Source organism: Silurus meridionalis, chromosome 8, assembly GCF_014805685.1.
Source record: "Silurus meridionalis isolate SWU-2019-XX chromosome 8, ASM1480568v1, whole genome shotgun sequence".
NCBI classification, from domain to species: Eukaryota; Metazoa; Chordata; class Actinopteri; order Siluriformes; family Siluridae; genus Silurus; species Silurus meridionalis.
The window spans coordinates 13,071,488-13,098,911 of NC_060891.1; the positions used below are offsets into that span (position 1 = coordinate 13,071,488).

A 27,424-nucleotide genomic window follows, 5' to 3' on the forward strand; every position below is an offset into this window, starting at 1 on the left:
CAACTATAGTTTAATTCATTACATTATAAACATATAACACAGTGCATATAGATTTTATAGATTGTATATGTTTATTTATATTCAATAAACCATTCCAGAAGTCATGTGAATAATAACACAATAATAATAACTTTTAGGCATGTTTTTAGACATGTTCCCCTAATTGTTTATTTGAGCTGTTTCAACTGTGAAATTGAAAACCATTTTCTTTTACATTACGAAGTTGTATTTTTCACATATTCGTGATAATGTGCAATTCACGTGTAATGCACATGTGATGTTTTTTTTCCCTTCATGCAATCATATGTTACTCAATCATAATTTAATGTTTCAGTTATAAAAATGTGTTGTATTGCTTATATCACGTGACATTCCCTCAGGGAGATTTTGATATATGTTATTCATATATGTACATGTTATATTTTGCTGTGTGTATGTTATATGTTATTCTCTTAAGAGAATGTCATCCACTAACACACCACCAGGATCAAGAGGCATTCCCTGTTCATGGAAACACTTTTGTGCGGACTGTGTGTGTGTGTGTGTGTGTGTGTGTGTGTGTGTGTGTGTGTGTGTGTGTGTGAAGGCGTAAACACACACTTGGTGGGAGTGAGCAGCTCCTTTCTCAGTGCATGTGCCATTTAAAGGCAGTGGTGTTCAGCAGGAATGTGGGTCCTGCGCTGTGCGCTGCGAGGCGCGCTTTATTTTTAACCGTTAGGGCGGGACGCGCGCGCGGAGCTGCACTCAGTCCCCATGTCGCTGTCCCCGGCCTCAGCGCCTCACCTCGGATTGTAACACACACACACACACACACACAAACTACAGATTCCCTTTCAACTGTACACTGAAGAGGAAATTACCAATAGCATTAACATCTCCATTGGTAAGTTTTTCATTTTTTTTTTTTAGTTTTAGTGTTTATCATTTGCATTATTAAATACTGTCTCATTCTGAGGTTTATTGTTTGGAATAAAAAGTGTGTTGTACCATAGTCTGTACAGTAGACATTTGGTTAAAGTTCACAAAAGTTGACCTGCTGTCTTAAAAAGTGAACAAACTCGCACATAAGTCAAGAAAATTAAATTAAGTTTCATTTCAATATCCAACACTTCTAATAAAGGCTGGAGAAAGGTCACATAATTTGTTTTTATGAAATGTTACACTATGTACTCTGTATTCTATTTGTAGTTGTTAATAATGCTGATGGTTGAACATGAAGAAGGAGATATTGTTTTTTGTGTGTAATCTGAGAGACAGCGTATAATGGAAAGTCTATTGCAGATGTTATTTGCTGGTTGACAAAGGTTTAGTTGGTCCATTTAACATTATAAGCATCTGATCTTTTTCTACATTTATATTTTAATGAACTTGTAAGTGTAAAGTATAACAGCAGGAGGGCAGAAACGTGCTCAGAAAGCTGTTCTCTTTCTCTTTCTCTCTCTCTCTCTCTCTCTCTCTCTCTCTCTCTCTCTGTCACTTAAACACATGTACACACACTGTCTATTGAATAAACAGTGTGGCTTCACGTTATCGGCGAACGTAAAACAGCCCTGTTTTATCATCAAGCTTTTAAACAACAAAGAAATTAGTTGAACTGTCCCCATATAAGGACTGTCTTCCACACACTTGTCATAGAAGTCAACAGGTTGTTAATACAATTAAATGTAGATTGAAGCTCTATTTTGATATACCATGGACATTGATTCGCTCCATTTCGGTTCCCACTTCCAACCTTTTTGCAACACACTTTTATTATAAATTATTCATTAGCAATAGCGAAATGAATAAAAAGAAATGCATGTAGCTGCTGAGCCTGTCTTAGGTCCTGAAAGTATTAAGGGTTTCGCATTGCAAAGTCGTGTTTGGAAAATATTTTTCCGTGTATGATATAATTTTTGTTAGCACTCTTTCATAATTTGTTTTATTTCCTAACATCATGGCACTAAGATCAAAATGATCGACACTTTTTGAAGAAAAACAGAGCACTCATTGCCAGGTTGTACTGTAGTTCTTCATACCACAGCACACGAGGGCATCCAAACCACGCCTGTCTCTAGTTTCACTACTTCATCATCACGCACGTCAGAAATATTCCACTACACCCTCTTGCCTCATAGCTAATGTACGACAGCTCTCTTGGTATGATCGAAATATCAGCCAGCTCAACTCTCAAGTTTAATATCCAGAGCAGCAAATCAATGAAATCTAAATCAATATCCATTTTGAAGTTAAAATAGCATTAAATTTATATTCAATTACTATAACACTTTTGTATGTGAGGACATTAGACTGGCTTTCCCTATCTAGATAACAGGAGCTATGTCGCATGCCGTGACCATAAACGTAAGTAGGTGCTGCAGAGAGCAGGCTGATGGAGCATGAGTAGACCCTGTAGGCTGTGATAAGGGGATTCCCACTGAGGGAGGGCACGTTATTCTCTGATAACATCCACTCTGCAACGTCCTGATACAGAGCAGCGAGCGAGAGAAGCGCTCCTCCTCTACCCGGGCCTCTTCTTGTTCACTTTCTTCTTGTTATATTTGATAGCTACATGATGATTGTGTCATGATTCAATGCGATCATAAGTGAAAGTGATAACCTTACTCTTATTATCATTAAGCATCATTTATTTTGTGATTTTAAAAACTGTTGAAGTGCTTGGCCACTTATACTGTGATCCAGAATTTGTCTGAACAGTTTAGCCACACTTTTGGTAGACAAATGTATCAACTTCATTAAATGTTTAAGAAACATTGAACAAGCAAAATATTCAAGCGAAACATGTCCACAAAAAAGATGTGTTTGAAATAGAATAAATAATAGAAAGTGACAAAAATATGACATTTACAGCGTTTGGCAGATGCCCTTATCCAGAGCAATTATTTCATTCATGCAACTGAGCAGTTGAGAGTTAAGGGCCTTGCCCAAGGGCCCAGTAGTGCTTAATGGTGATGGGATTTGAAATCACAACCCTTTGATCAGAAGGCACACATCTTAACCACTGAGCTATCCCTTTCCCCAAAAACAGAAAAAAATAGTATTTATACACTCAAACATAGGTTACAGTACTTCAGTATTTAGCCATTTGCCGATTTCAATTTTTTTATCAGTTTTTGTAACAGTTAGGGTGACATTTCATCCAAGTCAACACTAGGCGATCACCAGTTTCTTTAGGGCTCTATAGGGTTTAGGCCACTGTATGACGTACAGTTTTTCTTTGGCAAGATATTCTTTTAAGCACAAGGTCACCAGTACAACTATAGATAAAACCAGCTCCAGACTTTTACAACTGTGCTGTAGAGTGCACACACTCATCTTCATCTGTACAGTACTAACGCTCAATGTATTCCATGTATTCACTGTTGGAACAATTTTTTTAATGATTTTCCTGCCCGGGATCCTGTCCAGACGGATGGTGTTCTTGCTAGGTCTGACTGTATGCTGCCTGTGTTTTATTTAAATTTTATTTTTCACAGTAACTGTGAAGGAAGGGTTTTTTTTTCTCTCTTTCAGAATTAGCTATAATGATTCTAGGTCTTTTCCTAAAACGTTCTTCCTTTTTTTTTGCTGTTTTTGCTAATAGTTTAAACCTCCTAGTCCCATAATGGATTTGTGTTGTCAGTTACCTTTTAGTTCACGCAGGTGTCTTGACCAAGGTAAACATATGCTGGAGTTTATCACATTATACCACATTATCACATACAAATTAACTGAAGAGGCTTCAATGATTATGTTTGGTTAAGGTTTTGCTTAAAAGTGTGCTTTTATTTATTTATTTATTTTTGCCGCTTGGTTTTTCATGTTTTCTAATACACTGAAATTCATGCATTAATCAGTGTGGCTTAAGTGTCCAAATACTTTTGGAGGCTAAGGCCAGTCTTTGTAGTATATCTGCCTCAAAAAGACCTAAAGAATGAGTCTGTAATCTAAAGCCACTCTAAGGTTTACAGAAATGACTGAGTCAAGATTTTACACATGGCTGAATCATGAAATATGCACTCTTGTCCATTAGCCATAAACACATAGTAGCTACTGTATTTGATGAAGATGTCAGTAGAATTCTGTGTTATTTTGCACTTAGAGGGGTTGCCCAGCCCCTGTGTTGGGTGATAAGGGTAGGAAAAAGCAGCATGCCTCTGGAAGATAGAGCTATCTTAGCCATATACCTTCAGCCATCACGCCACAGAGGTACATGCACGTACTCTAAAAAAGCTTGCCTATTCAAATACCAGTGTTTAACAGTTAATGTGAAATGCACAATTATGTGTTGCTCAGATGCTTTGTTGGGGTTTTTTTTTTGCAGTAATTTTAGGAGATTTTACACATTCGGCAGTACTTGAAAAACACAATGGTTCGAGTGAATATTAAATATCTTAATAAGTCATAAATTGTTTTATGATTCTGTAGTGGTTTGATTTGTTGCTGAATAAAATGTCAATTATTTATGTGTTTAATAAAAGATATCAGGGTAAGACAATGTAGAGTAATCTTCATGTTATCTGATGGGTATACTAAATGTTTTTAACCCTGCTGGTTGGCAGAAAAAAAATTAATTGGTGTCATCTGTCTTTTTAGGTCATCCATTACCCCCTTCCACATTGCTCTGAGGTCTTCTGGCCCCTCTGCCCCACCTCCAGCAGCCATGACCTCCACCACAGATTTTGACAATGCCGACATCACGCAGCAGTACAGCCGTATCAACACTCGTTTTGAGTTGTCTGAGGAGGAGCTCGACAATGACCACAGCACTGCTCGGCGCTTCGAGCGTTCACGCATCAAAGCTCTTGCCGGTGAGTTTTGGACAATGTGACCTGAAGTGCCGTTTAATAAAATTTACGTCTCTAAGACCAAAAAAGCTAAAAGACAAGCCTGAACCCCGGCAACCGAATTTGTTCCACACATTCTCATTTCCTCCCCCTTCGCTTTTCCAGCCAGCGAGCTCAGATCTCTGCTACATGCTCAGCGTTCTTTAGTGTGATAGAGCTGGACAGCTGCCCTGCCTGTCTGTGTCAGAGGCTCAAAGCAATGAGAGCATGTCATTGCTGCTACACCTGTGGCCTTGCTGCTCTGAACCTTAAAATAGCTCTGTGTGAATAGCCAGAGTTTTGGTTCTTGCAAGTGTTTAAGACACACACACACACACACACACACACACACACACACACACACGCACAGAGAAAGAATGTATTATGTATTTTTTAATTTCCATTAGCCCATAAAGTTGTTTCTGCGTTCTCACCCAGCTTTATTCTTCTCTACTCTATATTCCCATAACGAGCATATAATTATAATTCAAATGTAATTTGTTCATACATTTATTCATCTTTAGTAACCGCTTTAACCTGGTTTGATTTGTGGTGAACCCAGTGGTCCCAGTAATAGTCCCCACCTCCCATTTAAATGAAAGTTATGCACATTCTTTAATAGAAACTTCTGTAAATTTGTAGGAATTGTATATTGCTCAAATCTCATGACAATGTAAGAGGTTTTCGTGTTTTGGAAGGACAGACTTTTTGATATTTTTAATCTTTCCTAGTCTGTGGCTTTAAGGTCCAGATATGCTGCTGCAGTAGAGCGCTGCTGTAATGTACTCAGCATGTGCAGTGATCTTTTTCTAATGCAATTAGAGTTTCCTGACAAAGAGCAAGCTAGACACCACGCAGACAGGTTTAGAGAGAGGTATGTTCTTCAGTGATTGTGATCAGACAACATTCACAACAAGCTAACAGACGACTGTATTTCAGGTTGTAAATATATTTTGCATTACAGATGTAAATATACATGTGCTTATTTGGCATTAGTTATAGCTTTCTAAACATGATGATCTTTCTGCATGCTTGCATACTATTTTTATTGGTTGTGCTTTTAGACATTCCTGCAAACATGTAGTTTGTGCACTTTTTCGTTCGTAAATATGTGTGTTTTGAGAAACCTATATTAATGAATCATTTCCAAAGCATGCAACCACATACTTCCCTGTATGATGACATCATTTGTTTGTCCAAAGAAGGAAGTGAGCAAGGATGCACTAGATATATATGAGTTGGGCACTGGACTAGCTGCTCCTTTCACTAGCTGAGAGTAACAAAACAGGGGAGGGAAAAAGGGAGGGAGGGAGGGAGAGAGGGAGGGAGGGAAAGAGAAAGGGAGAGGAGGAGGACTCGAAGACAGAAGAGAGGAAGCGATAGACTTTGCATTTGTCAAGCTGACCTGCAGAGGTGTATTCAGCGCTGGCTGATGATGAGCAGCGGTCTGTGTTGCACAATGCCTGTAAGTCAGAGCCAGCTGCCAGAGGTGAAGCTCAGCCTGAAGACCAGCAGGGAGGTCACTTCAATCCGCTCCAGTGCCTATTCCTCAAGAAAAGAACTTCCTATCCGCATCAGCACTCAAGCCACCAGAAGCAGGAGCACGCCGCCTGTGTCCAGAGTTCAAAGTGGCGAGAACAAGGCAGCGCCCAAGACTAACGGACACACCAAGCATGAACCCAAGAAACTGCCTGAGAGGAAGAGCACTTTACGGGGCATTCCACCAACCCAAGCCTCCTTGACTGTCTCTGCCTCCTCCTCCTCCTCCTCCTCTTCCTCATTCTCCTACACTTCGCGACTTTCCCGACCCTCACCCCCGCAGAAACCTTCTTCCTCCTCATCATCTTCTTCGCAGAGTATGAAACGCACCCGCTGGCTAAGTCACAGCACCTCCAACATCTGCTTCAACTCCGTTTTAGATGGCAGGTTCAGACAGCTTCAAGGTAGAGTTCTCTTTTGGCTGTATCCTCTGACCCTCTCTTCCTCCCTGAAACGGCTGGTATGTCCCCTGCCATGTCCAGCCTCCACGTGTCCCTTTTACATTCGTTAGTTAAGTGAGTTTGTTTGTGGTGGTTATTGTAGAGGGCAAAATGTGTTGTGTTTGGTAAGTGCTTGTTCACATTACTGCGTTTACAGGAAATATTTAATCGAATGGTGGGAGCACAGTGGGCTGGCATACTATGTTTAATTAAGGAAATAGTGATGGTATTTTAATACTATAATATTATTCAATGTTGGTCAAAAAATGTAATTTCTAAATATTACAATTATTATTTTATTCATGTAGATCAGGAGCATCCAAATTATATTCAAAATAGGGGTTAGATTATACCTTATCAAAATAATAATAAGAAGAAGAACAAAAAGAACGAGAACAAGATATTTTTATAAAGTGACTTACGTTTTCCCAACATTGAATTTCTACATTGTTTTAATAAAATACAGAAGATTATTTGAAAGGTTTATTTTACACTTCAGGTTCTTGTCATTTTAGTTAATTGTTTTTGTAGAAAGAGGCTGAGAGTTCAATTGCATCTGTTTAAATGTTGATTATTGCATTTGGATTTAGTGATATTAAACACCCCTAAACAGGTGCTGTCACCCAAATTGTTTACTGAAGTAAAAATGCAAAAACTCTCTAGTCTGATCAAAGTTGACAAGTACAAGTACAGCTTGTGTGTAAGGTCTTAATCTCAAGTTCAAGTAGTTCAGTAACCTTTTAAATGTACTGTATGAAAGTAAAAGTTAACAAAAGCCAATAATCTCAAATCAGACACTTGTTTTAGCTATTAGGGTATCAGTTAACTAGCATTATTCCTAATCTGTCTAATGCTAGCTTTTAAAATAACTTCAATGTTGCAAGCGAGCTGAGGGCGAATAGTTTGCTGTCACAATACTAACTGCCTTAATAAATCGGAAAGTTTTCATAACAGATTACAATGATGGGGAGTTTCGATTTGTTCAAAATTTTGATCCATTTCATGATGATAATTGTAATTTGTTAATTCCCACGTCTACTTACTGCTTAGAAACTATTTCTTGTATTTATGAATAAAAAAAAACAATAAATTTAGGAAAACCGGTCATTAATTAAAGCTAACCATACCTAACTAGTAGCCAGTACAAGTATGGTTTTGGTAGCTTAGGGTCTTCATTTTATATCTCTAAGTGAATTTATGTATATGGTTGTTGTTCATTCTGCACATAACGATGAGCTAATGATGGCAGTTTCCTTTTTGGACTTGGCATAAAAGGTAGATTGTGTTTCAGCCTTCCTGTTTTTTTCCACTTCTCTATTCAACTTCTCTCCATCCTCAAATCATTTTTGTCGAATGTCGACTATACTGTGACCTCCATTCACCCTGTTGCACATTTTACCATTTCACTCAGTTAACTACGAGTTAGCATTTAGTGATAGGCCCTAATAAATTTTCTGAATGGCTTTACAGCAAACGCTGACTGTAGTGCAAAACACAGGCTTGCTCGGTACAAGGAAAATCCATCAGTATAAATAATTCATTGGCCTGTCGCTAGAGCTCAAGAGGAGATTTGAGCCCGAGCCACGAGAAGCTGAGCAAAATTTAGCCTCCTACTGATAAGCTGATGCCATCTAAGAGACAGAACAGTTTAGCAGAGTTTATATCCTCCATGCTAGGTTTCAAGCAGGTGAGAACAGCCAGAACAGTGCACTTCGCAGCAGCTGAGCGGTGAAAGAAACAAAAACAAAACAAACATAAGCCATGTTTACTTAGTTACATTTTTACAGTAAGGCAGTTAGCATTTAAAATGATACTATTGTTTTTTATCTTAGAGTAAATATAAATGAAATCCCACGATTTGGACACTGTGGTGTTTATTTCTACATATTGAAGTAAGTAATACCATAATGTTTGCTTTTTTTTAATTGTTGTAACTTGAGGTGTTGGTGATCAGTGTTTGATATGGTTTGTATTCCCCATTGGCTGTTAGGATTTTTTCAGTATTTTAATTTTATTTGTGTAAAAAGTTTTTTTGTTGTTGTTTTTGGAATAAGAGTGATGTATGGTCCTAATACAGTTAGACAATGTTTGTGCACTGTGCACTACAGAGATAAAAGGGGGTAGGTTACTGTCTCATGGGTCTCAGAGAGGATACGCTTAAAAGCGCTGTTTCTTACTCTCAGGCCCTGAACCCTGCTTTAATGTTTTCCATCCAAATGGCATTTTTTTCTGCATTAAATGCTCTCTCTCTCTCTCTCTCTCTCTCTCTCTCTCTCTCTCTCTCTCTATTTCTCTCTCTTTCTCTCGCTCTATCTGCTGCCAGACAGACAGATTTCATGAAACCTAAATCATTTATAAAACACTTATTAATGATACGGTTTCATTTAAGACCTTGTTTGAAAGGACCCAGAAAACTATGGTGCTGAAAAATAAAAAGATTTAGATTTTAGATTTTAGGTGTCAAACTTATAGTATTTGTAAAATTTCCATGGTTATTGTATTTGTTTTATGCATTTTATCTATTGCTCTGTTTGGAAACCCTGCGGTCCACTTATTTCATAAAAGCTACAACCAGAAAAATGTAAAATGTCACATGGGAAGTCAAAACCTACACCTACGTGCACATTCCATTTTAGCGCAAATACATATTCCTCAGCACATAGTATTGGTGTGTACGGTATTGTTAAGGCCGCAAAGTCATAAATCTATGTCAAAAGTAAACATATGGACATAGGGGGAAAAAAACAAGTAAGCACTTTTAGTCTAGCTAAGTTAGCTAAATAATTTCCCCTCACTGTGCCTACCAGATGAGCGAGAAGCTGTGCAAAAGAAGACTTTCACAAAATGGGTGAACTCCATCTTGGCTCGAGTCAGTTGTCGTATCTCAGATCTCTATCTAGATCTGCGGGATGGGAAGATGCTCATCAAACTACTTGAGGTTCTGTCTGGTGAAAGGCTGGTAAGTATTTGCTGATACAACAAGGCTGAAGTGAATAAAAGGTTACTGTGAAGAGATATACACAGTTATCATTCAGCATCCTGTAGCCTCTTTGTGTATTTTCTAGCCCAAGCCCACTAAAGGTCGAATGAGGATTCACTGCTTGGAGAATGTAGACAAGGCCCTGCAGTTTCTAAGGGAGCAGAGGGTTCATTTGGAGAACATGGGGTCACATGATATTGTAGATGGAAATCATCGTCTTATCCTGGGGCTCATTTGGACTATCATTCTTCGCTTCCAGGTGAGCTAACTAACACAAGTTTAAAATTAAAGTCATTTTTATATCAATGAATAACATGTTGCTTAAAGAATACATTGAGGCAATCTTAAAATGTCTCACCATTTAAACAGCAGTTTGCCAAGACACCGTCCATGCGTTTAAATTTGGTTTCATGGCAACAAAACATTTGCATTTGAACTGATAGATAACAGGGTTGTATTTATTTTTAATCACTACATTTGACAGCCAGTGTATTTTTAGCTCGGCTATTTCAAACAATACGATCTGCTGCAAATGTAATCTCTCCACATGGAAGAAAAGGAACATGGAGAACGAGAAGTAGATTACTTTCCCCCCCATGTGTTTAACCTTGCAACAAAAAAAGGAAATATAAATAAGAGAGCATGACCATTTTAGCACCAACAGGAGGAATGTATTAGATAATTGACTAGTTTGATCACTCAGTGTAAATGACAAAAAAAATAAAAAATAGCATGAAATCATTTACATATATGCCAAATGTAATTCCATTTACCAGCTTATACCTATCTATCTTTCTCACAGATTCAAGACATTGTAGTAGAGGTAGGACAAGTAGACAAGACGGGGAAGCAGGAGACACGGTCCGCTAAAGACGCCTTGTTGCTTTGGTGTCAAATGAAGACTGCTGGGTAAATGTTATTCATCATGTCGATGCTATCAGGATATCATTTGCCATATACAATATCATATGGTTTTTAATTTGGTTCTTTGTTTGGTTCTTAGGTATCCCAATGTAAATATCACCAACTTCACCACAAGCTGGAAGGATGGCTTAGCTTTCAATGCCCTTATACATAAACACAGGTGCAGGAAAAAAAAATGCAAGCTAATTAAATACTGCCAAAAGAAACACTTTCGATTTCTTGAATTTCTTTTATTCTTTAATCTTTTATTTATTTAGGTCAGATCTGGTTGACTACGGCAACTTGCAGAGATCCAATCCAACTCACAATCTTCAGCAAGCTTTTAATGTAGCTGAGAGAAATCTTGGAGTCACCAAGCTCCTGGACCCAGAGGGCAAGAAAATATTTTTATACCATGCACGCTTAATGCAAACAAACATTTTTTTTACCTTGATTTTGTTGAAAGAGTTCATCTCTGTGTGCTCTGTGAATTGCAGATGTGTTTACCGAGAACCCAGATGAGAAGTCCATTATCACTTATGTTGTTGCTTTTTATCACTACTTCTCCAAGATGAAAGCTCTGGCAGTTGAAGGCAAGCGGGTTGGGAAGGTACAAGTTGTTCTATTTTTTAATTATTTATTTATTTATGTTTGCTTTTCTCTGTATGAAACCTGCACTGAAAAGACATGTTGTTCTTCAGGTGCTGGATAATGCCATCGACATAGAGAAGATGATTAAGATGTATGAGACGCTTTCCTCAGACCTGTTAACATGGATTGAGCAGACCATCATTATCCTGAACAACCGCAAACTTGCAAATTCTCTCAATGGAGTTCAGCAACAATTACAAGCCTTTAACTCATACTATACTGTGGAGAAGCCTCCAAAGTAAGAACAAAAATGAGAATGATTTATAATAAGTATATATATATATATATATATATATATATATATATATATATATATATATATATATATTTACAGTGAACCCCTGAAAATTTGCGGTTCGGAAAATTAGCGGGTTCTCATTTGGAACCTAACTAACAGCAAGTTTCGGATTATCTACCATTCGCAGGAATCCGCAGCGGGACCGAATTTTCAGGAACGTCAGGAGTAACATTTTCAACTATGTATTCACTGACAAATTTCATAAATTTTTATTATTGTTTTAAAGTGACATAATGTCTAGATAAATTCACTAAGGTACCATAGGGGCTGTGGGGGTGCGTCTAAAATACACGGATTTTCGGAACTCGTGGGGGTCTTAGAATGTAACCCCCGCGAGTCCCGGGGGACACTGTATACTATATATATATATATATATATATTTATGTTCATAAATTGACCCCAGCAATAAGGTTAAAATATCTTACATTTGATTCCAATATCTATAAAAGATTCCAGGAGAAGGGAAATCTGGAGGTACACCTTTTCACAATCCAGAGCAGGATGAGGGCCAACAATCAGAAGGTTTACACACCTAAAGAGGGTGCACTGGTGGCAGACATCAACAGGGTGAGACATTTACATTATTTGGCAGACAGTTAGACATTTATACAAGAGAACAGATAAGGGTTAAGGATTATGTATAAAGGGCCAGCAGTGGCAGCTTGGTAATGCTGGAATTTGAATGCACTATTTTCTAAGTCCAACATTTTAACTCCTGGGCTACCATTTTGATCTGAGTAGAATATTGAAATCCACCTCTGTATAAATATTACTATTTCCAATCATTTTAAAGTATATATAATTACATAAAATAATATTATGTTACATTTTGTAATATCTCATCCCAGGCATGGGCGCGCTTGGAGCGGGCGGAACATGAGCGAGAGCGGGTGCTTAGAGATGAGCTTATTAGGCAAGAAAAGCTTGAACAAATGGTGCGTCGCTTTGACAGGAAAGCTGCCATGAGAGAGACCTGGTTACTTGAAAACCAGAAATTAGTAGCACAGGTAAACTGTCTTGACTTAATGCTTTGGAACAATGTTTTTTATCTATTGTATTCACATGTCACAATCTTATAATAAGTAATATACATCCAATTTAATTTACATTGTAGGATAATTTTGGATATGACCTACCAGCAGTAGAGGCAGCAAAGAAAAAGCATGATGCCATTGAGACAGACATTGCAGCGTATGCGGAGCGTGTACAATCCCTTGTGGCCTTGTCTAAAGAGCTGGAATCAGAGAGGTACCATGATGCTAAACGAATTAATGCAAGGAAAGACAATATCCTGAGGCTCTGGGACTACCTCCAGGAGCTCCTGAGCGCTCGCAGGGGCCGTCTGGAGAAGAATCTCACCTTGCAAAGAATCTTCCAGGAAATGCTTTACATCATTAACTGGATGGACGAGATGAAGGTAGAAGACGGGTTTGATTAGTGTCCTGAAATGTATATGTTGTTTTAGCTTTGTGTAGTTGTTTTTTTTTTGTCTAAGAATAATTCTGTTTTAAATTTCAAGCTTCAGGTTGTTTTTTTTCGACTTATTTGATATTTTTTTTCCAGAATCGTGTCCAGTCTCTTGATTTTGGAAAGCACTTGTTGGAGGTGGAGGACCTTCTACAAAAGCATGCTTTAATTGAGGCAGATATTGCTGTGCAAGCAGAGAGAGTGAACACTGCTAATGCAGCTGCTCTCAAATTTGCAAATGGAGACAGTTAGTAGAACCTTATTTTCCTTTTACACTTCTCATGCTATTAGCATGCATTAGCATTATGGAATTATTGTGCATAATTAGTACCAAAATGGTAAACATAAATTTGTAAATATACATGATTTCAATTATGATTTTTGTTTAATTCTTTTCTGTATTTCTTTTATCAGGCTACAAACCATGTGACCCCCAAGTGATTCGAGACAGAGTACAGCATTTAGACTTATGTTATCAGGAGCTGTGTGCACTTGCAGCACAACGCAAAGCCCGTTTGCAGCAATCTCGTCGTCTCTGGAACTTTTTCTGGGAGATAGATGAACTTGAGAGCTGGATCCGTGAGAAAGAACACATCTTTTCCTCGCTCGACTATGGCAAGGATCTGACTAGTGTGCTGGTGCTGCAGAGTAAACACAGTGCTTTTGAAGATGAGCTAGATGCTCGGCGTGATCACCTGAAACAGGTGATGGCCGAAGGTGAGAAGATGGTGAAAGCCAAACATTTTGGTGCCCCAAAGGTGCAGCAACGCATGGATGAAGTACAGAGGCAATGGCAGCAACTGGAGGAGCTGGCTGCGTTCCGCAAACAGAACCTCCAGGACACCCAGCGTTTCTTCCAATTCCAGGGTGATGCTGATGATCTTAAGTCCTGGTTGTTGGATGCCATACGGCAGATGAGCACTGAAGATATCGGGCACGAGGAGTACGCCACACAAAGGTTGCTCAAGAGGCATCGTGCCCTGAGTGATGAGGCAGTTAAGAATGGAGCAACTATTGATGCTTTGACCAAACAGGCTAATTCACTGCCCAGCGAGCTTAAAAACACACCTGACATACAACGACGTCTGGAGGACATTAGAGATATGTACATGGAGCTCTTGTCTCTCTCAGACCTGCGAAAGAAGAAACTAGAGGACACTTTGGCACTGTACACCATTTTCAGTGAAACAGATGCCTGTGAGCTCTGGATGGGCCAGAAAGAGACATGGCTTGTTGGGTTAGAGACACCAGAGAAGTTGGAAGATTTGGAGGTTGTTCAGAATAGGTATGTGCATGTTTTGAGCCCACCCTGTTTGGAATGTGTCAAGTATGTCATGGTGGAGTGGTATTTAGTACTTCTTATTTTAAGAACATATGGGCATTACAGACATGCATCCCATTCCATTTCAAATTCCACATTGCTGGAGCCGTGTAATGGCATTTTGGTAAGCAGGTTTGCAGTGGTGCAGCTTTCTTACGTTGATCATTTCTTGTGTTGTCAGGTTAAGTATCCTCACCCAAGAAATGGGCAACATGCAAACACGGGTGGATGACATCAACAAAGCAGCCAAGCAACTAGAGGACAGCAGGCACCCACGATCCAAAGAAGTGAAGGATTGTCAGACTCGTCTCAATAAGAGGTAAAAAACATTCTCTCAGTCTTTTAGATATTCAAATCAGCCCTGATCAGTTTAGTTACCCTATTAAATATCAATTCATTTTACATAACATTATTAACTCTTGTGCTCCCTACACAGGTGGGATGAGTTTAAGGCTATGGTTCAATATAAGAAGCATAATGTGGATTCAGCCCTCAGCCTTCACAACTATGGGCTTGAGTGTGATGAAACTGGGGCATGGATCAGGGACAAGACACGAGTCATTGAGTCCACGCAGGACCTTGGAAATGATCTTGCTGCTGTCATGACTATTCAAAGGAAACTTTATGGTATTGAAAGAGACCTGGCTGCTATTCAGGATAAGCTGAACTTCCTGCATGGTGAGGCCCAACAACTTGTCAAGGACCATCCTGAAAATGCAGCTGACATTTTGGCCCGACAAGCAGAGCTAAACAAGGCTTGGGACCTGTTGAAACAAACGCTAAAGGATAGAGAGGACTCGCTTGGTGAAGTAAGCAAGTTACAAAACTTCCTTCAGAACCTGGATGACTTTCAGTCCTGGCTTTTCAAGACACAGAAGGCCACCGCATCTGAAGAGATGCCTACAAGTCTTCCAGATGCTGAGGAACTCCTAGGTCATCACAATTTAATTAAACAAGATATGGATAGGCATGAAGAGGACTATCACAGCATTAGAGACACTGGAGCAGCTGTCACTCGTGACCAAGAGGAAGATGCCCAATACCAACAGCTGGATCAAAGGCTGAAAGGCCTAGATAAAGGATGGGATGAGCTGCAAAAAATGTGGGACAGCCGAAAGAACTTTTTGGACCAAGGCATGGGTTTTCAACAATTTTCAAGAGATGCAAAACAAGCTGAAACTATCTTGAACAACCAGGTAAATATACATGTATCCCCATGTTTTACTAGCAAATTGCTCAAACCTGTAGCCCAAGTTAAAAAAAAAACTTTTGTATATTTGTATTTACACTTACTAGGAGTACACTCTGGCTCACCTGGACCAGCCTGACACACTTGATGGGGCAGAGAAGGCTTTGAAGAAGCATGAGGACTTTGTCACCACTATGAATGCAAATGAGGACAAAATATTAAACACAATAGATGGTGGTCAAAGGCTGGTTGACAGTGGAAACCTTTACTCAACCAAAGTAAAGGACAAAATGAACTCAATTCAAGACAGGTCAGAAAGCTGTAATAATGTTACCATATATGTTACCGTTTCAGATTCACTGATTGTGTGTATAAGCCTCTTGTGGCTTTTATTTGACCAGTGTTATTTGACCATGTATATTCTGACAATGCACATTTATCTGTTACTATGTTAGGATTCTAACATCCATACAGCATTCTGAATATTTAGCATTAAAAACAATGCCAGTGGTTTTTAATTCTAATTTTATTGATTTCTTATTTTCTGATTCTAACACATTAATTAAACTGTTGAAGTATTAAGCCTTTTATTATTCCGGTGTGCAGAGGAGGATGAGATAACTAACCCAAGTCTGAACTGCTTTGAATGTGCCCATGGGTTCTTCTCCTGGAATCTAGTGTTAGGGATATTTCTCAAACATGCTGTGTAATATCACTGTTCTTGGGTCAGCACTAAGACAAGAGCATTAGGCAGTGGAGAGGAAGTCTATATTTTTCCTATAAGTGGAGGTCGTCTGCTGTAGTGAGAGCTGGGCGCCTGTCCTGATGGGTATTGATCCTGTAATAAAAGTGCTCATCTGGAAAAGCAGAGCTTTGCTCTGAAGATAGTGAGACTTTCTCACTGTAAGTTGTGTGTTTATATGCACTGGTAAGTTGCGTTAATGGGTGTTTGCATGTACCTACAGATATTTGAAGAACAAAGACAAAGCCAATGAGGTATCTGAGAAGCTCAGAGACAATAAAGACCTGCAACACTTTCTTCAGAACACTCAGGATGTAAGGAAATTTTGTATTTGATTTAAATGAATATCGATAACTTTTCTTTAGCCTTCAATTATTTCTTAATCACTTTACTTTAAAAACCCATTCTTTCCTATATCTGCCTTATTTCTCAGCTTACTCTGTGGATAAATGAGAAGATGCTGACTGCTCAGGACACATCGTACGATGAGGCTCGCAACCTGCACAGCAAATGGCAGAAGCACCAGGCCTTCATGGCAGAACTGGTTTCAAATAAGGATTGGCTCAACAAAATTGACCAGGTTTATAAACGTCTTAAGCATCCCATAAACTCTGCAAATCTCTTGAAATCTATTAAACTAAATCCAATTGGAATTTCTAAACCTTGTACACCTCTTTAGGAAGGTAAAGAGCTGATGGCCTCCAAACCAGAGTTTGAACCCGTTGTGACTGAACGTCTGACAAAACTTCATGATCTGTGGAACAAGCTGGAAAACACCACACAGGAAAAGGCTCGGCTTCTGTTTGATGCCCACCGCTCCGAACTGTTTGAACAGAGCCTGGGTGACTTGAAGAAGTGGTTGTCTAATTTACAGCAGCAGCTCCAGGGTGATGTTGATGAGGAGGTTAACGATCTTACAAGTGCCAATATCTATATCAAGAAGCATCAGGTAAAAATTCTTATTAATTAAAAAAAAAAAAAAAACAACACTTTTCTTGAAAACAAGCAGCATTTCAAATGGTCTTATATTTTATGTTTTGATAACAGTTATTTCTTGGGTTGATCTAAAAATATGGGTAATGCTTTACAATAACACTAATAATAAGTAATGATGAGTTAAGGCATATACTAATCAAGAACTAACCTTAACTACACTATGAGTCAGATGAATTCATGTGTGAACAGCTGCTACCTTAATTTCATGTTAGTACATGTTTGTTAATAAATGTATTAATTAACACTTTAGGTTAATTGTAACTTGCTCTATGAGAAAGAATATGAATTAAAAGTGCAGTATTTAATACATTACAAACACCAATCTACCCACTGTGATCGGTTACAGTGGCCTGGGCCCCAAGGCACTGCTCTATTGTCCTCTGTAACCACTCATGGTGTGTAGATCATATATTAGTTAACAAACATGTACTAACATGTAATTAGGGTAGCCATTGTTCACACATGAATTCGTGTAACTCGTGGTGTAGTTAAGGTTAGTTCTTGATTATTACAGTATATTCCTTAACTCATCATTAGTTCATAATAAAGTAACATTTAGTTTACATATTAATACATGCTTATTTTATGTACTGTTATTGTAAAGTGTAACCAAAATATGTAGGTGTTAAAAATGCACATATAGAAATTATTTTTCTATAAAAATAATAACAAAAAAATAGCACTTGGAGTATTGTATGGTTTGTCTCTCAAAGAGAACCCTTTAAAGAAAACCCTTATTTTTTATAACCTTATTTTTTTTTGGAAGCTTACAACAGAGTTTCTGTTTAACAAATTGCTCATAAAGCATAGGCAGAAATATTAATTATCAGAAGAACCCTTGATGAACTGGTTGTTGATAAGAGCATGTGCTGTTTGTTTTTTGTCTGCTAGGAAGTTTGAAATTAAACCTTTTAAATTCAAAAGACCAGTCAATTATTACTAACTGCTAACTAATATCACAAACTAAAATTCTAACAGTGTTTTAGCTTGATTGTATCCCTTCACACTCCTTTTGTACTTGCACGATGATATGCGTTTGATGGGGAATAAAAAGTAAAGAATGGTTTTAATTACTGCATGCTGTTACATTCTGTAATTGAAATGTAACATAAAAAGTATAAAAGATAAATAATAAATGCGACTTGTAATAGTGGGTTGTGGTTTGGAATATCACTTCCAAAATACAACAACATAGGCTCTAATTGGATTACACATTCAGTGAGAACACCAAAAGTACACTTTTCTGTTGAGTTTGCAGTCCAGTCAAAGTGGTTCACTGTTCCATTACGCTTGTCGAGCAACTTACGCATTTGACTCTACAGTTGTCATTGTGGAATGTGGAAGTATCAGTACTGTGTTCTGCAGAAAATCCAATCTCATACTCTAGCTAAAAAAAAAAAAAAATGTAAGATTACATGTCCAGATGCTCAACAGTGTAAAATTCATCAACATATTCACTATTCATGTCTTCTAATTTATGCATTCATTCAGCTTCAGTAACCAAGGTCTTAGCCTTAATGGAACTTCAGTTATCATAGTGGCCCACAAACCCACATCCACACACTCATTGACACAACTGACCATTGGATGTAGACAATCCATCTGCTGATATGGTTTTGGGAGGTGGGAGGAAACCAGAGGTACCCATAAAGACATTGGGAGAAGATGTCCATACCGTAGACTAGTGCTATTTTATATATAACAAGCTCAATTTTTAATACCAGAAATTTAAACTGGATAAATTTATTTTGACAATACTGTAAAAATGCTTGGATTTTGCTTTAGAGGTCTTGAATAAATAGTGTGCCCTGTAATCCTGCAGATGACTGAGAATCAGGTGCGAGATCGAGCTCGGGAGCTAGAAGAGCTACAGCAAGCTGAGCAGCAGCATACTCCGCTAACTGATGAGCAGCCCGAACTGGAACATGAGCTGCAGGCTGTCCATAGAGACTTCCAGCAACTCCTTACACCTTTGGCTCAACGCAAGGGCAAACTTGAGGCAGCTAAAGCCGTGTACCAGCTCTACAGAGATGTGGCAGACGAAATAGTGAGTGCAACTTCTGCAAGGAGAAGTTCATAGTCATCAAATCAACAGTCATTATATCTTTATTTCGATTTTTCTACAGCTATGGCTTGAAGAGAGATTGCCTATGGCCATGTCACAGGATCATGGGAACAATCTACAGACAGTCCAGCTTCTCCTGAAAAAGAATCAGGTTGGGAAGTCTGATCTTGCAGTGATCACTTTTTACATAAATTATTTATTATCAGTGATTTAACTGCTTCATTTTTTCATTATTGTTTGCATTAACCAAATGTCCTCAAACACAGACCCTCCAGAAGGAGATTGAAGGTCACCAGCCACGTGTGGATGAGGTTCTGCAGCGGGGTCAAGGTATGATGGCAGATGCAGAAGGAAGCCCAGAGGCAGAACATATGTCCGAGGAAATTAAGAGGTTGGAGGAGGTGTGGGCAAGGCTGCAAGATGAGATGGCAAAACGCCGAGCTCGACTACATGCCTCTAATGATGCCCAGCAGTACTACAATGATGCAGATGAGGCAGAAGCATGGATTGGTGAACAGGAACTCTACATGATTGCTGATGATAAAGCAAAGGTAGAGCTTTTAAGGGCGAAATGGCAAATAATTTCAGAGCAACTTTGTATACATTTGTTTGTTATTTGTTGGATTTATTTGAAACCATTGAGACCTGCTTGTTTCTCCTTGTTAGTTATAATCTCTATTCTTTACAGGACGAGCAGAGTGCTGTGATTTTGCTAAAGCGGCACTTGATTCTGAAGCAGGCTGTTGATGACTATGCAGATTCTATCCAGAAGCTTGCTGACCGTGCTCAGAAGATGCTTGCTGAGGAGCATCCTGAAGGGTATGCTTGCGCTACAATTCAGTTGTAAAACAACTTCTAACAAGAGTAGCGTCGTAAATTCACATTTTCCTGCGCAGGGAGGCCATAATTCGGAGGCAGGGTCAGGTAGACAAACAGTACGCAGGCCTGAAGGAGCTGGCTGAGGACCGCAGGAGATATCTTGATCATACTTATCATCACTTCCTTCTGAGCCGGGAGGTGGAGGACCTGGAGCAGTGGATTGCTGAGCGTGATGTGGTGGCTTCTTTACAGGAGATGGGACAGGACCTGGACCATGTCACGGTACTGCTGAACATGCACACCTTCACACACATTGTATTGTAAGTAACTTAGAAGTAAGAAGAAGACATTATTAGGTCACAGCCTGAATTGTTACCATGTTACAATGTTTGAATGTATATTTCTATTATAATAATTAATCCATGTGACTTCTTAAATGTCATGTAGATTCTGAGGGATAAGTTCAGGGAGTTTGCAAGGGAGACGGGGACTGTGGGACAGGAGCGGGTCGACACTGTGAATCACACTATTGATGAGCTGATTGAAGCCGGTCATAGCGAATCATCTACTCTGGCTGAATGGAAGGATGGCATTAACGAGAGTTGGGCAGATCTCTTGGAACTCATTGACACCCGCACACAGCTTCTCACTTCTTCTTACGACTTGTTTAAGTAAGTAAAAAAATCGAAACGGTTCAATTTAGTACTTCTTGATGCATTATTATCGACTTTGTTTCTTCAGCAGGCAGTAAAGATCTAGAAATAATAAGTATGATTTCATGTGCATTTTATTAAAAAGTAAAGCTTGTCATTTTTCCTGTTGCCCAGATACTTTTATGATGGCAAAGAGTTGGTGGTCCAGATCGAGGAGAAACAGAATGAGCTTCCGGAAGATTTGGGAGAGGATTTCAGCAAGGCAGAGTCTTTCCATCGCATGCATGCTGCATTTGAAAGAGATATCAGCTCCCTTGGAAAGCAGGTAAATCACTATACAGTTATGTCTAACACCTGAAAATCGTACCAATATCAATAGATTTATTTACTTTTTTTTGGAAATGTGTCTTATGTCAATATCTTTTGTAAAATATGAGACTTTCAGGCATTATTTGGTTATATTATCATCAACAGGTTATTAATACTATATATGTGTATGTATGTATGTATGTATGAATGTATAGGTACAGCAGTTCCAGGACACTGCAGCTCGTCTACATGCGCAGTATGCTGGAATCCAAGCAGATGCCATCAAGGCAACAGAAAAAGAGGTGGTAGATGCCTGGAAGGGTCTTCTGGCTGCCTGCGCGGGAAGACGGAAACAGCTTGAGGAGACGGCAAACAAGTTCCGTTTTTTCACCATGGTTAGGGACCTAATGGCCTGGATGGAAAGCATCATCCAGCAAATCGAAACTCAGGAGAAACCCAGGTGAGCTGTAAACGTTCAGCACAGAAAATAATAGCAATGATATGAACTGTGATCATGTTTCTGAAGGTTTTTGTGTGTTGTGCACAACTTTAGAGATGTTTCATCAGTGGAGTTGCTAATGAAGTATCACCAAGGGATCCGTGCAGAGATTGAGACTCGTGGACCAAAGTTTAATGATTGTGTGGAGCTAGGGCGGACCTTACTAGCACAGAAACACAGGGACTCAGATGAGGTAATCAAATTCAGCAGTATTTGAGATTTTATATTTGGGGCTGTTATAGAAGTGAAGAAAATGATTTATTTCTTACTTTTGTAAATTTCTTGTTAGATTTTTTTTTTTGACTTGCATTTTTGTGTTCTGTAGATTAAAGAGAAGTTGATGCAGCTGATTGAGAAGAGAAAGGAAATGATGCTTAAATGGGATGACAGATGGGACTGGCTGAGACTGTGTACGTGTTTTTGAATGATTCAATTTAACATTCGTTTTAACTTGAAAAATCCATGCACTTTTCACTACTTATCTTTCATGTAAATAATCCCGTAAACTATCGCTAATGTCTCCCCCTAGTGTTAGAGGTGTGCCAGTTCTCCCGGGATGCATCTGTAGCAGAAGCCTGGCTGATAGCTCAGGAACCATATGTGGCCAGTAAAGACTTGGGGGGATCTGTGGATGAGGTAGAGAAGTTGCTTAAAAGGCATGAAGCCTTTGAGAAATCCACTGCCACATGGGAGGAGCGATTCTCTGCATTGGAGCGCCTCACAACAGTAAGGGCTTTAAAGCTGCGAGTATGTGAATGTAACAGCAGGTATGCGTATAATTAATATGTTTTTGTTTGTTCGTTTGATTTAGCTTGAGCTGCTTGAAATCAGAAAGCGGCAGCTGGAAATTCAGCAGTACATACAGGAAGAGGAAAAGGACAGCAGGTGAAATGGAATTCACGTTTGGTTCTTTTATGGACAGTTTATCATCTAATTCCATTAACCCTGTATTTTTTTCTTTTAGGAGAGAAGACACAGGATTCGCTGAAGAGTCCTCACGTTTGGACACAATCGAGGAGCAGTCACTTGTGAGTGAATTTAGCTTGTTTGGGAATCGTACCTTTTTTTATCCTACATCTTTGTACATTTTAATGTACATCTTTGAATGCCATTTTCATCAATCCTTCCTTTCGTGTTTAGTCTGGCATGGTGGCAGCAGAACCCGGCTCAGGCCATGGAGAGAGCACTGCAGGAGATTCAGCGGTGCCCATCATGTCAGATATTCAGGAAAGTGGCTCTATGGAGCTGGAACCCTCAACATCTTCCCAGGCTACCAGAGAAGCAGAGCATGCTGCCACCCTTCCCGCCATGCCCACACAGTCTCAGCCAGTTCTGATGGAAGGAACCCTCACACGTAAACATGAGATGGAGGGACCTAATAAAAAAGCAACCAACAGGTAATGAAGAATATACTGTCCATAGCTGCATTTGTGTTGTCTTGATTTAAAATGTGCTTTTAATTCAAAAGACAAAATGGAGCTGTCTTTCAACATCACATCTTCTTATTTCAGATCCTGGAACAGCATCTACTTCGTTTTGAAATCTGGCCTGCTTTCAGCCTACAAGGATGCAAAGAGTTTTAGCCATAGTGTTACGTACCATGGCGAAGAACCACTGTCACTCAGCAATGCTGTTTGCGAGGTTCTGACCAATTACAAGAAAAAGAAGCATGTATTTAAACTGCGGTAAGTATAGCTAAAAGTATTGCTGTGTGTAGGACTATTATCTTGCCATATCATACAATCTTATTTCATTTATAATATACTGTAGTTTAAATCAGTAAAAAAAAATAGATGAGCATTGAATTTATTTAAATTCAAAAACAATGAGGGATGCAAACTTTTAAGGTCAATTGTATACAGCTATGTAAATGAATCACTGGTAGCAGAAATGACCTCTGTGCCATGGGATTTCTTCTTTGAAACCTAATCAAACAGAGTCTTTGTTATGCCATCTGAAATAAAACATCAACCAATTCCTCTGTTGTTTTCTGCCTTTTATAGACTTGGAGATGGAAGTGAATACCTGTTCCAGTGTAGAGATGAGGTCAGTTTCAAAGCTTATTTCTAAAGCTTATTTTACAGCAGAAGCGACACATGGAGGAACCTCTCCACAATGTTTTTTATTTCACTAAATGCAGAGAAAATGGATCATGTACACACACATGCATAATGGCCATTTATATATCTGTGTTTTCTTGTACTAGATATCTGATCTGTTTGGCAGATTATGCATTGCCACCATATATATCTGTCTGTCTGTCTGTCTGTCTGTCTGTCTGTCTGTCTGTCTATCTATCTATCTATCTATCTATCTATCTATCTATCTATCTATCTATCTATCTATCTACACATACATACAGTGAGGAAAATAAGTATTTGAACACCCTGCTATTTTGCAAGTTCTCCCATTTAGAAATCATTTTTCTGATTTTGGCCCACTCCTCCACACAGATCTTCTCTAGATCAGTCAGGTTTCTGGCCTGTCGCTGAGAAACATGGAGTTTGAGCTCCCTCCAAAGATTCTCTATTGAGTTTAGGTCTGGAGACTGGCTAGGCACGCCAGAACCTTGATATGCTTCTTACAGAGCCACTCCTTGGTTATCCTGGCTGTGTGCTTCGGGTCATTGTCATGTTGGAAGACCCAGCCTCGACCCATCTTCAATGCTCTAACTGAGGGAAGGAGGTTGTTCCCCAAAATCTCGCAATACGTGGCCCCGGTCATCCTCTCCTTAATACAGTGCAGTCGCCCTGTCCCATGTGCAGAAAAACACCCCCAAAGCATGATGCTACCACCCCCATGCTTCACAGTAGGGATGGTGTTCTTGGGATGGTACTCATCATTCTTCTTTCTCCAAACACGTTTAGTGGAATTATGACCCAAAAGTTCTATTTTGGTCTCATCTGACCACATGACTTTCTCCCATGACTCCTCTGGATCATCCAAATGGTCATTGGCAAACTTAAGACATGCCTGGACATGTGCTGGTTTAAGCAGGGGAACCTTCCGTGCCATGCATGATTTCAAACCATAACGTCTTAGTATATTACCAACAGTAACCTTGGAAACGGTGGTCCCAGCTCTTTTCAGGTTATTGACCAGCTCCTCCCGTGTAGTTCTGGGCTGATTTCTTGAGACCCCACGAGGTGAGATCTTGCATGGAGCCCCAGTCCGAGGGAGATTGACAGTCATGTTTAGCTTCTTCCATTTTCTAATGATTGCTCCAACAGTGGACCTTTTTTCACCAAGCTGCTTGGCAATTTCCCCAGAGCCCTTTTCAGCCTTGTGGAGGTGTACAATTTTGTCTCTAGTGTCTTTGGACAGCTCTTTGGTCTTGGCCATGTTAGTAGTTGGATTCTTACTGATTGTATGGGGTGGACAGGTGTCTTTATGCAGATAACGACCTCAAACAGGTGCATCTTATTTAGGATAATAAATGTAGTGGAGGTGGACATTTTAAAGGCAGACTAACAGGTCTTTGAGGGTCAGAATTCTAGCTGATAGACAGGTGTTCAAATACTTATTTGCAGCTGTATCATACAAATAAATAGTTAAAAAAATCATACATTGTGATTTCTGGATTTTTTTTTTTTATTATGTCTCTCACAGTGGACATGCACCTACGATGACAATTTCAGACCCCTCCATGATTTCTAAGTGGGAGAACTTATAGCAGGGTTTTCAAATAGTTATTTTCCTCACTGTTTATATTGTTTATATTAAATACACCTTCATAGTTCTTTTACCTTTTCACAAAAATCTGAATGAATATATTTTATGTACTTACTTACCTAAAGCTGCCCACGTCTAAGAATACAACCGAGCAGAATTTTGTGAAAATAACATAAAAAATTGTCATTCTTTAAAGTTCCATCATTGTTAAGGTTATTATGTAATCATATAAGAATGAGGTGGTTTCAAATATACAGAATGGTTTGGAAACACATGCTGACTTTGTTAGTCAAAATAAAACATTCCAGAAACAACTAAATGATTCACAAAAATTAACTAAAGAAGAACCATTTGCTAACATTAGGGAAATGTACATTGTTTGCTGAGGTACTTTCTTCTTCTCTCCTAAGACAAGTTGGTTGTGGTTGAAAAACAGCATACAAAGAGACTCTATATTGGATTTTCAAAAAATAAGGATTGTTTATGTAATAATGTACACTAAAGTTAAATCATGTATCCCAGTGTTCCCATTAATGTCCTGTTTTTATTTCAGATGCTTATGTCTAAATTGTAAATGAGTCATTTATTAATATTACTACTCATATTGTACTTTCACAGGAGGAAGTGAATATCTGGATTCAGGCCCTAGAGCGGGCAGCACAGTATGTGACAGAGGAGCCAGTAGCAACATCTTCAGAATCTCATGCCCAAACCTTGCCCCTTCCATCAACCTCCACTGCCTCAGAAGTTTCCTCTGGCAAGAAGGAAAAGGAGAAGAGGTTTTCGTTATTCACTAAAAAGAAGTGAGATGGACACTTATAGGTCAGGACCTCAGAAAGAGCAATTTAAAAACCACAGAGGACAGACACAGAGGATGGGTTGGTGAAGAAATGAACTGATTTATATTCATATGATACATGCTTTTTTTTTTTTTTTTTTTTTACATTATGTTAATTTTTACAATTGAAAAAGAAATTCATGCCTTTATGTATGCCAGAGAGTTGTTACTATAGTCCACTTGTTAGAACCTTTTTTTATTTTTTGTTTTTAGTTTTGTGTTTTTTTGTTTACTTTTTCCCCCCCTCTAAAGCATACCAGATTTACACCACATCAAATTTAAAAGCACAGTAATGCTGTTTTCACACTCAACCAAAAAGATTGTTTGTTTATTATTTGTGTTACTTGATCTTGTTTTGGGCATGCTTTCTTACTATTACATAAAAGAGTTAATAATCACACATTAAGCATTTTCTCAATTTGCCATACTTCTCAAAATGGTTGTAAAATGTGATACTGTGCTCTTTGTGTTGGAACTTGTCCAATGTGTATACAATTTACAACTGGACAGTACAGAGTTTGTTGTAAAATACCAATGTATCCATACAGAAGTTTACTCAGGAGGTTTGGTTTATACACTGTACACTACTGTATAGAATTAATACAAGGGCAGTACGCACAGTGCTCAACAAACTTTTTTATTGTTAAAGTTCAGCTTTTTTTCCCACATGGAATTAGCATTCATATTCTGCAATGTACTAAGATGGTACCTTGCAAAAAAAAACCAAGATGGCAAGTGTACTAAGAATTGTCCAAAAACCTCAAATATGCATAATGTTATTATTTTTTTTCTAATGCATGAATAGAAGTGTTTCTTGAATAAGGTGCTATGATATTACATGCCACAGATGTCACAGGCTCTTTACTGACTAATCTAAATTTGTAGCAGCAACCAGAAGCATGTATCATGTCTCTTATTTTAGTCATATTACATAATATCATGTTTTGTAAAGATTTGAGAATATAATGTTGGGTCAATGCTGTTTTCACAGTGTACTTGGAAAAAAAAGTGTAATGCCAATTTGAATGTAACATACAGTAGAAGGAAGTGAAGCCATGGGAGAAGAAAAGAAGACAGTAAATACTGGTAGATACTGGTTTTAGTGGAATTGTCAGGGAAAAAGCTATAAAGTTATATGTCTATGCATAAATAATACATAACCAAATCTGAATTTGTTTAAAATGTCTCTTTTTAAATGTGTTTTCCCATCAGCACTTCTTAATGCAGTGGTATTTTGA

At 38.6% G+C, this 27,424-nt stretch overlaps 1 protein-coding gene across 2 annotated transcripts; it reads left to right on the plus strand.

Annotated features, from left to right (window-relative positions):
- Positions 1-662: 662 nt before the first annotated feature.
- sptb (spectrin, beta, erythrocytic) lies at positions 663-27,368 on the plus strand. Of its 2 annotated transcripts, XM_046855757.1 has the most exons (37): positions 663-883; positions 4,576-4,790; positions 9,592-9,743; positions 9,850-10,023; positions 10,567-10,673; positions 10,768-10,848; positions 10,946-11,061; positions 11,165-11,277; positions 11,369-11,556; positions 12,066-12,183; positions 12,465-12,623; positions 12,731-13,033; positions 13,180-13,330; positions 13,498-14,368; positions 14,586-14,723; positions 14,841-15,600; positions 15,701-15,903; positions 16,559-16,649; positions 16,769-16,915; positions 17,015-17,284; positions 19,154-19,378; positions 19,458-19,547; positions 19,663-19,947; positions 20,085-20,215; positions 20,293-20,497; positions 20,663-20,886; positions 21,043-21,193; positions 21,393-21,637; positions 21,731-21,869; positions 22,002-22,086; positions 22,206-22,402; positions 22,488-22,561; positions 22,641-22,704; positions 22,817-23,073; positions 23,188-23,361; positions 23,680-23,722; positions 25,967-27,368. In XM_046855757.1, the coding sequence occupies exons 2-37, from the start codon at positions 4,643-4,645 to the stop codon at positions 26,153-26,155; spliced, it is 7,068 nt and encodes a 2,355-aa protein (XP_046711713.1). In that variant the 5' UTR covers positions 663-883; positions 4,576-4,642; the 3' UTR covers positions 26,156-27,368. The 2 variants fall into 2 exon arrangements, with proteins under 2 accessions (XP_046711713.1, XP_046711712.1); XM_046855756.1 differs by lacking the exons at positions 663-883; positions 4,576-4,790 and adding an exon at positions 6,202-6,748.
- Positions 27,369-27,424: the final 56 nt, after the last annotated feature.